General features: G+C 43.5%; 1 protein-coding gene across 1 annotated transcript in view; it reads left to right on the top strand.

Annotated features, from left to right (window-relative positions):
* The window catches only part of slc15a2 (solute carrier family 15 member 2), a 219,807-nt gene that overhangs the window by 147,465 nt on the left and 57,097 nt on the right, over window positions 1–15,245 (top strand). Inside the window, exon 14 of the mRNA XM_059966270.1 lies at window positions 8,512–8,600. Coding sequence (XP_059822253.1) covers window positions 8,512–8,600 — 89 coding nt within the window. The remainder of the gene's footprint in view (window positions 1–8,511; window positions 8,601–15,245) is intronic.

Here is a 15,245-nt window from a genome sequence, read left to right as displayed (position 1 = left end):
GAGATATTTGGGAGTCCTTGTGCAGAACACCCTAAAGGTTAACTTGAAGGTTGAGTTGGTGCTGAGGAAGGCAAATGCCATGTTAGCATTCATTTCAAGAGGTCTAGAATACAAGTGGAGGGATGTGATGCTGAGGCTTTATAAGGCACTGGTGAGGCCTCAACTTGAGTATTATGAACAGTTTTGGGCCCCTCATCTTAGAAAAGATGTGCTGTCATTGGAGAGGGTCCAGAGGAGGTTCACAAGGATGATTCCGGGGATAAAAGGGTTATTATACGAGGAGCATTTGATGGCTCTGGGTCTATTCTCACTGGAATTCAAAAGGATTGGTGGGGGGGGGGGGGGGTCTCATTGAAACCTTCTGAATGTTGAAAAGCCTAGACAGAGTAAATGTGGAAAGGATGTTTCCTATGGTGGGAGACTCTGGGACAAGAGGGCACAACCTCAGGATAGAGGAGCACCTTTTCAAAATAGAGATGCGGAGAAAATTCTTTAGCTGAAGGGTGATGAATGTGTGGAAATTGTTGCTACATGCAGCTGTGGAGGCCAGGTCGTTGGGTGTATTTAAGGCAGAGATCGATAAGTTCTTGATTGGACATGGCATCACTCATTACGAGGAGAAGACCAGGAACTGGCATTGAGGAGATAAAAAAAGGATCAGCCTATTGAATGGCGGAGCAGACTCGATGGGCCAGATGGCCTAATTCTGCTCCTATGTCTTATTGTCTTGTGATCTATCTCACTCTTTGCCTTTAGCTGGTCAGCCACGAATTTAAATGTGCTGGAATCTCCCCTGTAATATCATGGGCTCATAGCTTGTTAAGCAGCCTCATGTGTGGCACTTTGTCAAAAACCTTCCGAAAACTCAAGTACACATATCAATCAATTCTCCTTTGTCTATTCTGCTTGTTATTTCTTCAAAGAATTTCAACTATCATCCCTACCAATGTTAGATCATAAGACATAGGAGCAGAATTAGGCCATTCAGCCCATCAAGTCTGCTGCACTATTCCATCATGGCTGATCCTTGACCCAGTCTACCCTTTATACTTGCCTTCTCGCTATATCCTTTGATGCTTTGACTAATCAGGAAACAATCAGCTTCCACCTTAAATATGCCCATAGACTTGGATTCCACTGCAGTCTGTAACAGAGCATTCCACAGATTCACTGCTCTCCAGCTAAAAAGAATTCCTCCTTACCTCTGTTCCAAAAGGTTGCCCCTCAATTTTGAGGCTGTGCCCTCCAGTTCTGTTACCCCACCACAGGAAACATCCTCTCCATGTCCACCCTATCTAGTCCTTTCAATATTTGGTAGTTTTCAATGAGATCCCCATGTATTCTGAATTCCAGTGAGTACAGACTCAAAGCTGCTAAAAGCTCCTCATATGTTAATCCTTCATTCCTGGAATCATCCTCATGAGCCTCTTCTGGGGTCTCCAATGACAACACATTCTTTCTGAAATATGGGGCCCAAAATTTTGCCACAAAGCCATCAATTCCATTATCTAAGTCATTGACAATGTGAAGAGTAGTGGTAATATTGACCCCTGAGGAACATCACTAGTCACTGGCAGACAATGGAAAAGGCCCCTTTTATTCCCACATGCTAACTCCTGCCTGTCAGCCAATACTCTGTCAATGCCAGTATCTTTCCTGTAACACCACAGGAATTTATCCTGTTAAGCAGCCTCAAGTGTGACACCTTACCAAATAGCATCTGAAAATCCAAGAAATGACACCCCTGCCTTGCCTTTGTCCATCTGGCTTTTTTTCTTCCTTTAAGTACTCCCAACAAATTTGTCAGGCAATATTTTCCTTTAAAGAAACCATGCCGACTTCCACTTATATTTTCATTAGTCTCCAGGTATCCCATCACCTCATCCTTAATAATAGTCTCCATCACTTTCCAACCACTGAGGTTAGGGTAACTGGCCTATAATTTTTTTTCTTTTGCCTTCCTTGCTTCTTAAAGAGTGGAGTGATATTTGCAATCTTCTGGTCCTCTGGGACCATGCCAGAATCAAAGTGATTCTTGAAAGATTATGACCAATGCATTCATTTTCTCTTCAGCAGTTTCTCTCAGGACTCCAGGATGTAGTCCATCTGGTCCAGGTGACTTACCCACCTTTAGACCTTTGAGTTTGCCTAGCACTTTTTCCACTGCAATAGCAATGGCACTCACTCCTGTTCCCTGACATGCAGACCTCTGGCACACTGAAAATGTCTTCCACTGTGAAAAATGATGCAAAGCACCCATTAATTTCATCTGCCATTTCTTTGTCCCCCATCATTGTCTCACCAGCACCATTTTCCAATGGTCCAATGTCAACTCTCAACTCCCTTTAACACTTTATATATAACTGAATTTTTCGTATCCTGCATTATATCATCGGCTAGTTTCCCTGCATATTTCATCTTTTCCCTTCTTATAGCTTTTTAGTTGCCTCTTGATGGATTTTAAAAGCCTCCCAATCATCCAATTTCCCACTCACTTTTGCTACCTTACATGCCCTTCCTTGGCTTTTATATAGTCAATAACTGCCCTTGTCAGCCACCTACCCCACCATTTGAGAGTTTCATCATCCCTGCCAGTATCCTCCTCCAATCCACTGGGAAAGCTCCTCTCTCATGCCTTTGTAATTTCCTTTATTCCATTACAATACTGATACATGTAAGTTATGCTTCTCCCTCTCAAATTGTGGTGTGAATTCAATCATGTCATGATCACTGCTTCTTAAGGGTTCCTTTACATTAAGCTGACCAACAAGATCTGGGTAATTACACAACACCCAATCTAAGATGGCCTTTCCCTGAGTAGGCTCAAACCCAAGCTGCTCTAAAAAGCTATCTGGTAGGCAAACGACAAATTCCCTGTTAGTGATCTGACACCAACCTGATTTTCCTAATCCTCTTATTTATTGAAGTTTATCATTACCCTTATTACGAGCCTTTTTCAGCTCCCTTTGCAATCTCAGCCCCACATCTTGGCTACTATTCGGAGGCCTATACATGATTCCCATAATGGATCTTTTCACCCTTGCAGTTTCTTAACTCCACCCACAAAGATTTGACATTCTCTGACTCTTAAGTTAACTCTTTCTAAAGATGTAATTCCATCTCTTACCAATAGACCACACCACCACTTATGCTTTCCTGCCTGTTCTTTTGATACAAAGTATATCCTTTGATGTTAAGCTTCCAACTATGGTCTTCTTTCAGCCATGACTCAGTGATCCCCACGATGTCATACCAACCAAGCCCTAATTGTGCCACAAGTTTGCCTGCCTGATTCTGAAAGCTACCTCGATTTAAATACAGCACCTTCAGTCCTGCATTCTTCACCCTTTTGAATTTTACCTCTGTGGTGCAATTTAACTCTTTGTTCTATCTACATTTGGTTTGTCCTTGCTTACATTCATGTTACATCTGTAATCTACTTGTAAACCTGCTGGTTCATCCTCAGCTCTATCATATTGGTTCCCAATCAATTCTGCCCCAATAATCTCTCATGTCTCTCTAATTTCCTTTACTCTACTGTAATACTGATACATTTGATTTTAACTTCTTCTCAAATTCAGGGCAAATTCGATCATATTGTGACTACTTGTCCCCAGTGATTCTTTTACCTTGAGCTCTCTAATCAATTTCAGATCATTGCACAACACCCAATCCACACTTCTCCCTATAGATGCTGCCTGGCCCGCTGCGTTTCACCAGCATTTTGTGTGTGTTGCTTGAATTTCCAGCATCTGCAGATTTCCTCATGTTCAGCTCATACCCTAATGGGCTCAATCACGAGTTGCTCCAAAACATCATCTTGTAGGCATTCTAGAAATTCCCTTTCTTGAGATCCAGCACCAACCTGATTTTCCCAATCTACTTGCGTACTTATGGGCCACATCCTTACTACTCTTTGTACTGTTTGGAAGTCTGTATACAATTCCCATCAGGGTTTTTACCCTTGCAGTTCCTTTGCTCACCTCTTTCTAATGATTTGATTTCATTTTTTATCAATAGAGCAATGCTGCCCCCTCTACCTTCCTGCTCATCCTTTTGATACAATGTGTACCTTTGGACGTTAAGCTCCCATATATAATCTTCTTTCAGCCATTATTCAGTGATGCCTACAACATCATACATCATCTGCAAATGCTTCACAAGTTCATCTATCTTATTCCATATTCTGCGCACATTCAAATCTAACACCTACAGTCCTGTATTCATTCTTCTTGATTTTGTCCACCTTTTACATTGCAACTCATCCTGTTAAATGCAAATTTTGCCTCTCCTTGATGGAGTCTCACTACGCACTGCCTCTGTGTAAACCAACTACTTCATCCTCAGTACTGTCATTCTGGTTCCCATCTCACTGCTGATTGAGCAGCATTTAGTGGAGTCAAGGGATATGGGGAGAAAGTAGGAACAGGGTACTAATTGTGGATGATCAGCATTGAATGTCGGCGCTGGCTCGAAGGGCTGAATGGCCTACTCCTGCACCTATTGTCTATTCTCTATTTAGATGCTATTAATACTGCAGTGTTTCAACAATTCCTTTCTCCTCAGATTCTTGCTCCAGATTACAGCATTTAGCAACAGAATATAATATAAATGGTAGGACAATTGGCTAAAGGATCTGAGAGATCTTGGGGTTTGTGTCAATAGGACACTCAAAGTTGCTACACAGGTTGACAGTGTTATTATGAAGGTGTATGCTGTGCCATCAACCGTAGGATTGAGTTCAAGAGCCGAGAGGTAATGTTGAAGCTACTAAGACCTTGGTCAGACCCCACTTCTGATCACCTCACTACAGGAAGGATGTGAATATTATAGAGAGTGCACAGGAGATTTACAAAGCTGTTGCCTGGATTGGAGGGCGTATTTTATGAAACCTACTGTATCCCCCTTGTATAGCCTACTTGTAATTTCCTCAAAAAATTGCAATAGGTTTGTCAGGCAGGATTTTCCTTTAAGGAAACCATGCTGAGTTCAGCCTATCTTGTCATATGCCTCCAAGTACTCCATAACCTCATCCTTGAAAATTGACTCCCAACAACTTCCCAACCACTGATGTCAAGCTAACAGGTCTATAATTTCCTTTTTGCTTCCTTGTCCCCTTCTTAAATAGTGGAGTGACATTTCCAATCTTCCAGTCCTCTGGAACCAGGCCAGATTCTATTGACTTTTGAAAGATCATTGCTAATGCCTCCACAATCTCCACTGCAGCTTCCTTCAGGACATGAGGGTTCATTCCATCTGGTCCGGGAGATTTATCTACCCTTAGACTATTCAGCTTCCTGTGTACTTACTCTGTAGTAATTGTGACTGCACACACTTCTCTTCCCTGACACCCTTGAGTGTCCGGTATACTGCTGATGTCTTCCTCAGTGAAAACTGATGCAAAATACTTGTTCAGTTCCTTTGCCATTTCCTTATCTCCCAATCTCCCATTACAATTTCTCCAGCATCATTTTCTATTGGTCCTATATCTACTCTCACCTGTCTTTTACTCTTTATATACTTGAAAAAGCTTTTAATATCCTCTTTGATTTTAATTGCTAGCTTCCTTTCATAGTTCATCTTTTCTCTCTTAATGATCTTCTTAGCTTCCTTTTGTAAGCTTTTAAAAACTTCCCAATCCTCTGTCTTCCCACTAATTTTTGATTCCTTGTATGCCCTCTCCTTTGGTTTTACTTTGACTTCTCTTGTCAGCCACTGTTGCATCCTTTTTCCATTCAAAAATTTCTTCTCTTTTGGAAAATATCTGTCTTGCACATTCCTCACTTCTCTCATAAACTCCAGCCACTGCTTCTCTGCCATCCTTCCCACTAGTGTCCCCTTCCAGTCAACTTTGGCCAGTTCCTCTTTCACGCCACTGCAATTTCCTTTACTCCACTGAAATACCGACACATGGGATTTCAGCTTCTCTTTCTCAAATTTCACAGTGAACTCAATCATGTTATGATCACTGCCTCCTAAGGGTTCCTTCAGCTCACTCTCTCTGATCACCTCAGGTTCATTACACAATACCCAATCCAGTACAGCCAATCCCCTAGTGGGCTCAACAACCTGTTCTAAAAAGCCATCTTGTAGACATTCTACAAATTCTCTCTTGAGATGCAGTGCCAACCTGATTTTTCCAATCCACTCGCATGTTAAAATCATCATTACACTTTTCTATTTCCTGTTGTAATTTGTAGTCCACATCACTGCAGCTGTTAGGAGGCCTGTAGATAACTGCCATCAGGGTCCTTTTACTCCTGCAATTTCTTAGCTCAGCCCATAAAGATTCTGTACCTTCCAATCCTATGTTACCTCTTTCTAATGATTTAATATCATTTCTTACCAATAAAGCCACACCATCCCCTCTGCCTACCTGCCTATCCTTCTGATACACCGTGTATGCTTGGACATTCAGCTCCCAGAGACATGCATCCTTTAGCCACGTCTCAGTGATGGCCACAATATCATACCTGCCAATCTGTAGCTGTATGTCAAGATCATCCACCTTATTCCTTATACTGTGTGCATTTAAGTATAACACCTTAAGTCCAGTATTTGGTACTTTTTGCTTTGATTGCACTACCACTTTATTGCACTGCAACTCATCCCAATGGCTGCAAATTTGCCCCATCACCTGCCTGTCCTCTCTGACATCTTTACTGCTCACTATCTTAGATTTATTTCTGTTTTCCCCCTCCTTCGCTCTATCATTCCGGTTCCCATCCCCCTGCCGAATGGTTTAAACCCTCCCTAACAGCTCTATTAAACCTTCCTGCCAGGATATTGATCCCCTTCGGGTTCAGGTGTAACCCGTCCTTCTTGAACAGATCATACTTGCCCCCAGAAGTGATCCCAATGATCCAAGAATCTGAAACCCTGCCCCTGCACCAGTCTCTCAGCCCCGCATTCATCTGCCTGATCCTTCTATTCTTGCCCTCGCGAGCATGTGGCACAGGTAACAATCCTGAGATTACTACCCTGGAGGTCCTGCTTCTCAGCTTCCTTCCTAACTCCCAGAAATCTCTCTTCAGGATCTCCTCCCTTTTCCTATCTATGTCATTGGTACCAACATGAACCAAGACAGCTGGCTGCTTGCACTCACCCTTCAGAATATTCTGGACCTGATCCGAGATATCCCGTACTCTGGCACCTGGGAGGCAACACACCATGTGGGTATCTCTATCAGGCTCACAGAATCTCCTGTCTGTTCCCCTGACTATGGAATCCCGCATTCCTCTTCTCCCTCCTTCCTTCCTGCACAACAGCACCAGGCTCAGTGCCAGAGACCCAGTCACTGTTGCCATCCCCTGTCAGGTCATCCCCCTCAACAGCATCCAAAACGATATACTTGCTGCTGAGTGGAACAGCCAAAGGGGTGCTCTCCACTATCTGGGCATTTCCCTTCCCTCTCCTGACAGTCACCCAGTTTTCTGACCCCTGTAGCCTAGGGATGCCTACTCCCCTGTAGCTCCTGTCTATCACCTCTTCACTTTCCGTAATAAGCAGGTCATCAAGCTACAGCTCCAAATCCCTAACACGGTCTCTGAGGAGCTACATCTCGGTGCACCTGTCACAGACTTGGCCATCAGGGAGGCTGGAGGTCTCCCAGGATTCCCACATCTGACACCCTGAACAAAGCACAAACCCTGCAGACATGCTACCTAATTCTCCAGGAATGAAACAAGGAAAATAAGTCCACTCACCCACTTACCTCACCAAACACACGAATCTTTTAAACCATTAGCTCGTACCGTTAGCTGTGTGATCCTTGCTGTCCTCCGTCTGTCTGGGCCGATTCATCAAGGAAAAAAAAAGACCTACTTCAAAGTTACTTAGATTAAATAAAGGAGCTGACTGGCCTTACCTCACTGGGAGCAAGCTCGTCCTCAGCCTCTGCTTGCCGAAGCCTCTCGAGCCAAAGCCTTCCTGCTCTGTCTCCCACTACCCCATCGCCCGTTATGTTAATTTGCTCACTTTTTAAACTCTCCCGCTGCCTCAGAGGCTGACCTTCACGCGCTTGCGCAGTCGTGCCCCATTCAAACTCGACCCGATACAATAGGGTCTTTTAAGAACCTCCTAGATAGGTGCGTGGAGCTCAGAAAAATAGAGGGCTATGTCCTAAGGAAATTCTAAGCCGTCTCTAGAGTAGGTTATATGGTCAGCACAAAATTGTGGGCTGAAGGGCCTGTAATGTGCTGTAAATTTCTATGTTCTCTCTGTAATCTTTTCTGTCTTTGTTTTCACCAAGACCTTTCTAAGGCTAATGAAATAAATCTTCGCCAGTTCAAGACTAACCTTATCCCTCCATAACTACCTTGACACTTAGCTTCTGCAATAGCTTTAACTATCCAGAGGTAACCAAGCGTATATCAGGAAAATGGAGATAAGAGGGACAATCACCCCCACAAAATTGTTGTCAGAGCGTTTCTAACAGTGTTCAGATGCAAACTGTTGTTACTAAATCCTTACTAATTATTTTTTCTTGTGTCTCTTTTTTCTTTTGCACAGACAATTAACGCCCTTTTGATAGTTATTTTGATTCCAGTCTTCGATATGGGCATTTATCCACTCCTTGCGAAATGTAAAATTAACTTGACGTAAGTACTCAGACCTACGAGTTACAGCATTATAAAACTCTGGTTATGCCAAACCTGGAGGTTTGCATACAGTTCTGGTCACCCTACGCAAGTTGTTGGCTTTAGAGAGAGTGCAGAAGAGGTTTAATCTCAACCCTAACGCTGCCTGTTTTAGAGGGCATGTGCTATAACAAGTGTTTGGACAAACTTGGGTTGTTTTATCTGGAGAGGCAGAGGCTGAAGAGAGATATGATAAATGTTTATAAGATTATGAGAGGCATTGTTAGAGTAGACAGACAGTGTCTTTCTCCGAAGTCTAAATGCTAATGTTAAATGTGGGATGGATAACGTGTGTGGGTGAAGATAGCAGGGAATGATCATATAACTACAGTGCTAATCAACAAGCTTCAAAAGCTGGGCCTCTGAACCTCCCTCTGCAACTTCCTCACCAGGAATTCCAGTCTCTGAGGATCAGAAATAACAACCCCTCCACCCTGACAAGCAACACTGGCACACCTCAAGGATGCATGCTTAGCCCACTGCCCTACTCTTTCTACACCCACAATTGCGTGGCTAAGAACAGCTCAAACACTGTCTGAAAATTTGCTGATGGCACAATGATAGTTGACAGAAGTACAGTGCTGCAAAATAATAGTTATTGGCATATATCAGTGATATTAAACCCGATTCTGAACTAAAGTTGAATTAATCAAGCTGTTCCATAAATACGCCTTCTGTATGCCTCTGCTACTGAAGGTAAGCACACTGCATGCCTTCTCCGCCACTCTATCTACCAGTAGTGCCACCGTTATGGATCCATGGTGTTGCACACCAAGAACCTTTTGTCTTCAATCGTTGCTAAGGACCTACTATTCATTGTGAATTTTCTACCTCCACTGGACAAGCTAAAGTGCTTCACCACACATGTAGCAGGATTAAATTCCACCTCCTATTACTCTGAAGTTGTTGGAAGTGCAATTGATTTTTGAAGATTCAAGTTTATTTTCACATGAACATGGGAATATCCAGTGAAATGTATCATTTGCATTAATAACCAACACACAAAGGGGAGCTGGGGGCAGCCTGCAAGTGTATCAACATCGCATGTGAACAATGTTCAGCAGAACAACACAGAACACTGATGTAACAAAACAACAACAATCCCCATTTCCCCCTCCCACCTTTGCACATTCATAGTCTTCTAAACCAATTTTTCAGCCTCCAGTCTCCAGCAGACTCCGACTCAGACTCATTCATAAAGGCAACAAGACGAGAAGAGACATAAAAAAGCTTATATGAGCATGAAACCCCTTCTGTTTCTACAGCAATATAGCAGGTAATGGTGTTGCCTCTCAGTCTCAATCTCAGCAACCCACATTCAATCCTGGCCTTGTTATTGGTACTGGTATTGGTTTGTTATTGTCACCTGTACCAAGATACAGTGGAAAGCTTACAGGGTCATAGAAAATTACAGCACAGAAATGGGCCCTTTGGCCCATCTAGTCTGAGATATGTAAACTGCCTACTCCCCATCGACCTGCACCATTACCACAGCCCTCAATACCCCTATCATCCATTAACTTATCCTAACTTCTCTTAAACATTGAAATCAAACTCTCCTGCACTGGCAGCTTGTTCCACACTCTCATGACCCTCTGAGTGAACAAGTTTCCCCTCATATTTCCCCTTAAACATTTCTCCTTTCACCCTTAACCCATGATCTTTAGCTGTAGTCCCACACAACATCAGTGGAAAAAGTCTGCTTATTTCTACCCAATCTATACCCCTCAAAATTTTGTATCAAATGTCTGTGATTGTGTGTGAGACGTGAGAATTCTGTGAGACCACCAGCCTCAAGGAAAACCACATCTGCACAAGGTGCACCAAGCTGTAGCTCCTGAGAGAACATATGAGTTTACATGAGTTGAGAGTTAGGGGACAAAAGTTTAAGGGTAACACGAGGGGGAATTTCTTTACTCCGAGAGTGGTAGCTGTGTGGAACGAGCTTCCAGTAGAAGTGGTAGAGGCAGGTTCAGTATTGTCATTTAAAGTAAAATTGGATAGGTATATGGACAGGAAAGGAATGGAGGGTTATGGGCTGAGGGTGGGTCAGTGCGACTAGGTGAGAGTAAGCGTTCGGCACGGACTAGAAGGACCCAGATGGCCTGTTTCCGTGCTGTAATTGTTATATGGTTATATGAAAGAACTGGAGCTGCAGCTTAATGACTTTCAGCTCATACAGAGGAATGCAGAGGTGAAAAGTAGTCACCCCTAGGTTTCAGGAGACAATCTATGTGTGGCTGTTAGGAGAAGGAAGGAAAATTCATAGCCAGTGGCAAAATACTTCTGAATAATAAGTATACCACTTTAAATACTTTGAGGGAGAAACAACCTAACGGAGGTGGGGGGGGGGGGGTGCACATTGTCTATGGCATTGAGTCTGATGCTGTGGCTCAGCAGAACAGAGAGTTGAAGACAACTGCCGTATTGATAGGAGATTCCATAGTCAGAGGAACAGAGACAGGATTCGGTGGACATGACAGAGACACTCGGATAGCCTGTTGCCTCCCAGGTACCAGGGTCAGGGTTATCTCAGAACAGGTCCATGACATTCTCAAGTGGGAGGGTGAGCAGCCACAAGTCTTGCTACATATTGCCACCACTGACTTGGATTGATAAAATGAGCTGGTCCTGAAGGTAAATTTTAGGGAGCTAGTGGAAAGCTAAAAACAGGAACTCCAGTATAGTAATCTGAATTGCTACCCATCTGATATGCCGGTGAGAGTAAGAATAGGACCACTTGGTAGGTGAATGCATGGTTGAGGAACTGATGCAGAGGGCAGGGGTTCAGATTTACGGATCCTTGGGATCTCTTCAGGGGAAGGTATGACCTGTACTAAAGGGATGGGTTACACCTGCAACTGAGTGGGACCAATATCTTTGAGGGCCAGTTTGCTAGAGTGGTTATTGGGAGATAAGTTAAAAGAACCTTTGGGGTAAGTTATCATAATATGATAGAATTCATAGCCAATAATATCAAACAGGATACAAAATTTTCTTCAAATACAAAGTGTGAAAGAGAGGCAAAAGTAGATATCAGACCGCTGGATAGATAGTAATGGGAGAAAGGAAATTACAGATAAATTGAATAAGTATTTTGCATCAACCTTCACTGTGGAAAACACAAGCAGTACGGTGGAAGTTCCAGATGTCAAGAGGCATGGAGCATGTGAAGTTGCCAAAACCAGAAAAAAAGGTTCTTGGGAAACTGAGAGGTCTGAAGGTAGATAAATCAGATGGTGCACAGCCCAGAGTTCTGAAAAAGGCGGCTGAAGAGGTTGTGGAGGCATTAGTAGTATTTGAAAGATCATTACTAGATTCTGGAATAGTTCCAGAAGATTGGAAAATTGCAAATGTCACTCCACTCTTCAAGAAGGGAGAGAGACAGAAGGCAGGAAACTATAGGCTCGTTAGTCTGACCTCAGTGGTTGGGAAGGTGATGGACTCGATGTTTAAGGATGTGGTGTTGGGGTACATGGGGACGCACATGATAAAATAGGCCATAGTCAGCATGGTTTCCTCAAGGGAAAATCATGCCTGACATATCTGTTGGAATTTGTTGAAGAAATAACAAGCAGGATAGACAAAGGAGAATTGGATGCTGTGTACTTGGATTTTCAGAAAGCTTTTGACAAGGTGCCACACCTGCAGCTGCATAACAAGTTAGGAGCTCATGGTATTACAGGAAAGATACAAGCATGGAATAAGCACTGGTTAATTGGCAGGAGGCAAAGAGTGGGAATAAAGTGAGCCTTTTCTGGTTGCCTGTCAGTTGAGTGGTGGTGTTCCACAGGGGTCTGTTTTGGACAGTACCTTTTCATATTATATATCAATAGAAACATAGAAAACATACAGCACAGTACAGGCCCTACGTCCCACAAAGCTGTGCTGAACATGTCCTTACTTTAGAAATCATCTAGGGTTACCCATAGCCCTCTTATTTTTCTAAGCGCCATGTACCTATCCAGGAATCTCTTAAAAGACCCTATCGTATCTGCCTCCACCACTGTTGCCGGCAGCCCATTCCACACACTCACCACTCTGAGTAAAAAACTTACTCCTGACATCTCTGTACCTACTTCCAAGCACTTTCAAACTGTGCCCTCTCGTGCCCTGGGAAAAAGCCTCTGACTATCCATATGATCAATGCCTCTCATCATCTTATACACCTCCATCAGGTCACCTCTCATGATCAGTTGCTCCAAGGAGTTAGATAGGTTTTTAAATAGTGAAGGAATTAAGGGTAATGGGGAAAAGACAGGCAGATGGAGCTGAGTTTACGGACAGATCAGCAATGACCTTATTGAATGGCAGGGTAGGCTCGGTGGGTTGGATGGCCTGCTCCTGCTCCTATTTCTTATGTTCTTATGTCAAGTCAAGTCACTTTTATTGTCATTTCGACAATAACTCTATTTTTCTCATCTCCATATACCTGTCCAAGGATCTCTTAAAAGACCCTATCGTATCCACCTCCACCACTGTCGCCAGCAACCCATTCCATGCACTCACCACTCTCTGCGTAAAAAACTTAGCCCTGATATTTCCTCTGTACCTATTTCCTGAGCACCTTAGAACTGTGGCCTCTCATGCTAGCCATTTCAGCCTTGGAAAAAGCCTCTGACTATGCACGTGATCAATGCCTCTCATCATCTTATACACCTCTATCACGTCACCTCTCATCCTCTGTCGCTCCAAGGAGAAAAGGTCGAGTTCACTCAACCATTTCTCATACATCATGCTCCCCAATCCGGGCAACATCCTTATAATGCTCCTCTGCACCCTTTCTATGGTTTCCACATTCTTCCTATAGTGAGGTCACCAGAACTGAGCACAGTGCTCCAAGTGGGATCTGACCAGGGTCCAATATAGCTGCAACATTACCTCTCAGCTCCGAAATTCAGTCTCACGGTTGATGAAGGCCAATGCACTGTATGCTTTCTTAACCTCAGAGTCAACCTGTGCAACAGCCTTGAGTGTCCTGTGGACTTGGACCCCAAGATCCCTCTGATCCTCCACACTGCCAAGAGTCTTAACATTAATGCTATATTCTGTCATCATATTTGACCTACCAAAATGAACCACCTCATACTTACCTGGGTTGAACTCTATCTGCCACTTCTCAGCCCAGTTTTGCACCCTATCAATGTTCCACTGTACCCTCTGTGTATCTTTAAACATTAATCTTCCAGCTCTAATCTTCTTTCAGCTATGATTCAGTGATGCCTACAATATCATCTGACAATCTGCAACAGTGCTGCAATTTCATCTACCTTACTCCATATACTACATGCATTCAAATACAACATCTTCAGTCCTGTATTCACCCTTTTCAATTTTGTCTGCCTTTTATGTTGCATCTCATCCTGTTGTCTGCCATTTTGCTCTATTAACAGCCTCTCCTCACTACACATTGCATTGCCTGTGGTTCTGAACCAGTTATCTTATCTTCAGCACTATTATCCACCTTTCCTACGATACTTCTTGCATTGGAATATAGGCAGCTCAAGACACTGGTCACACCAAGGTCTAACCAAAATCTGCCTCCACAATCTCTCCACCAATTGTTCTGCACTCTGGTTCCCACCGCACAGCATTAATAAACCTTCCTTCCAGGTCAGGTGCAAATCGTCCCTTCTGTACAGGTCCCACCTTCCATGAAGAGCAACCAGTGATCCAAAAATTGTACACCAACTACTTAGCCACTAATTAAACTGTATAATCTTCCTAGTTCTGGCCTAACTAGCACATGACACACATAACAGTCCTGAGATCATAACCCTGGAGGTCCTGCCCTTTAACTTAGTATCCAACTCCCTGAAGACCCTATGCTGAACCTTGTCATTCTGTGATGTGCCTGAACTGTGACCACAACTATCTGCAGTTTCTTGTGCTCACATGCAGAGCTGATGCCATACCAATCCATTATGAACTCAGACTCAATGATTTCTACAGTGTTATAAATCAAAATTGTTCAATGGCATGATCCAGATGTGGAGTTTCATGTTCTACCCAGAAAGTAATCCATTTTCCTCTCAGTGCCTGGATTTTACCACTGATGCAGTGGCCCGTTAACTTACCAGCCCTCACATCTCTGATTGTGGGAGGTAAACCAAATGTCATGTCTCTGGGATGTGTGAGGAGACCACCCCTCACATCTGCAACACTTGGGAATGTAGCAAGGACATGGCTGTGGGGGGAACCCAAGTGCTGGACACAGGCATGGAGGCAGGATCAAGAGGCGTTAACACAGTCGCGAGCGTGGAATAGGTATCCAGGAGAGTCTTGACACAAAGACACGATGCGAAACTTGGAACTGACAGTCCTAAAGAACCACGAAATGAGGTTACACATACAAGAGTCAACCAACGAACTGGCAGCTCGTTGTGATTACAGGGTTTTTATCCTTCATTTATGAATGGAATTATTGGAACTGGGAATGATTGGAAATTAATCAAGGGGATTGAAGCCCAGTTACTGAGGTAATAGCAAGGTGGGGAATTGCCAGATGGGACCATGATAGTAACTCAACAGGAAAGAACCCAGGATAGCGAGAGTTAAACGACAGTGTCTGTGTCGCTGGGTCCATGTTTGGCTGGATTGTTCTGT

This window comes from Hypanus sabinus, chromosome 4 (genome assembly GCF_030144855.1).
Source record: "Hypanus sabinus isolate sHypSab1 chromosome 4, sHypSab1.hap1, whole genome shotgun sequence".
Classification (NCBI taxonomy): domain Eukaryota; kingdom Metazoa; phylum Chordata; class Chondrichthyes; order Myliobatiformes; family Dasyatidae; genus Hypanus; species Hypanus sabinus.
Note: the sequence above shows the minus strand (reverse complement) of the source record. Positions and strands in the feature narration are given on the sequence as shown.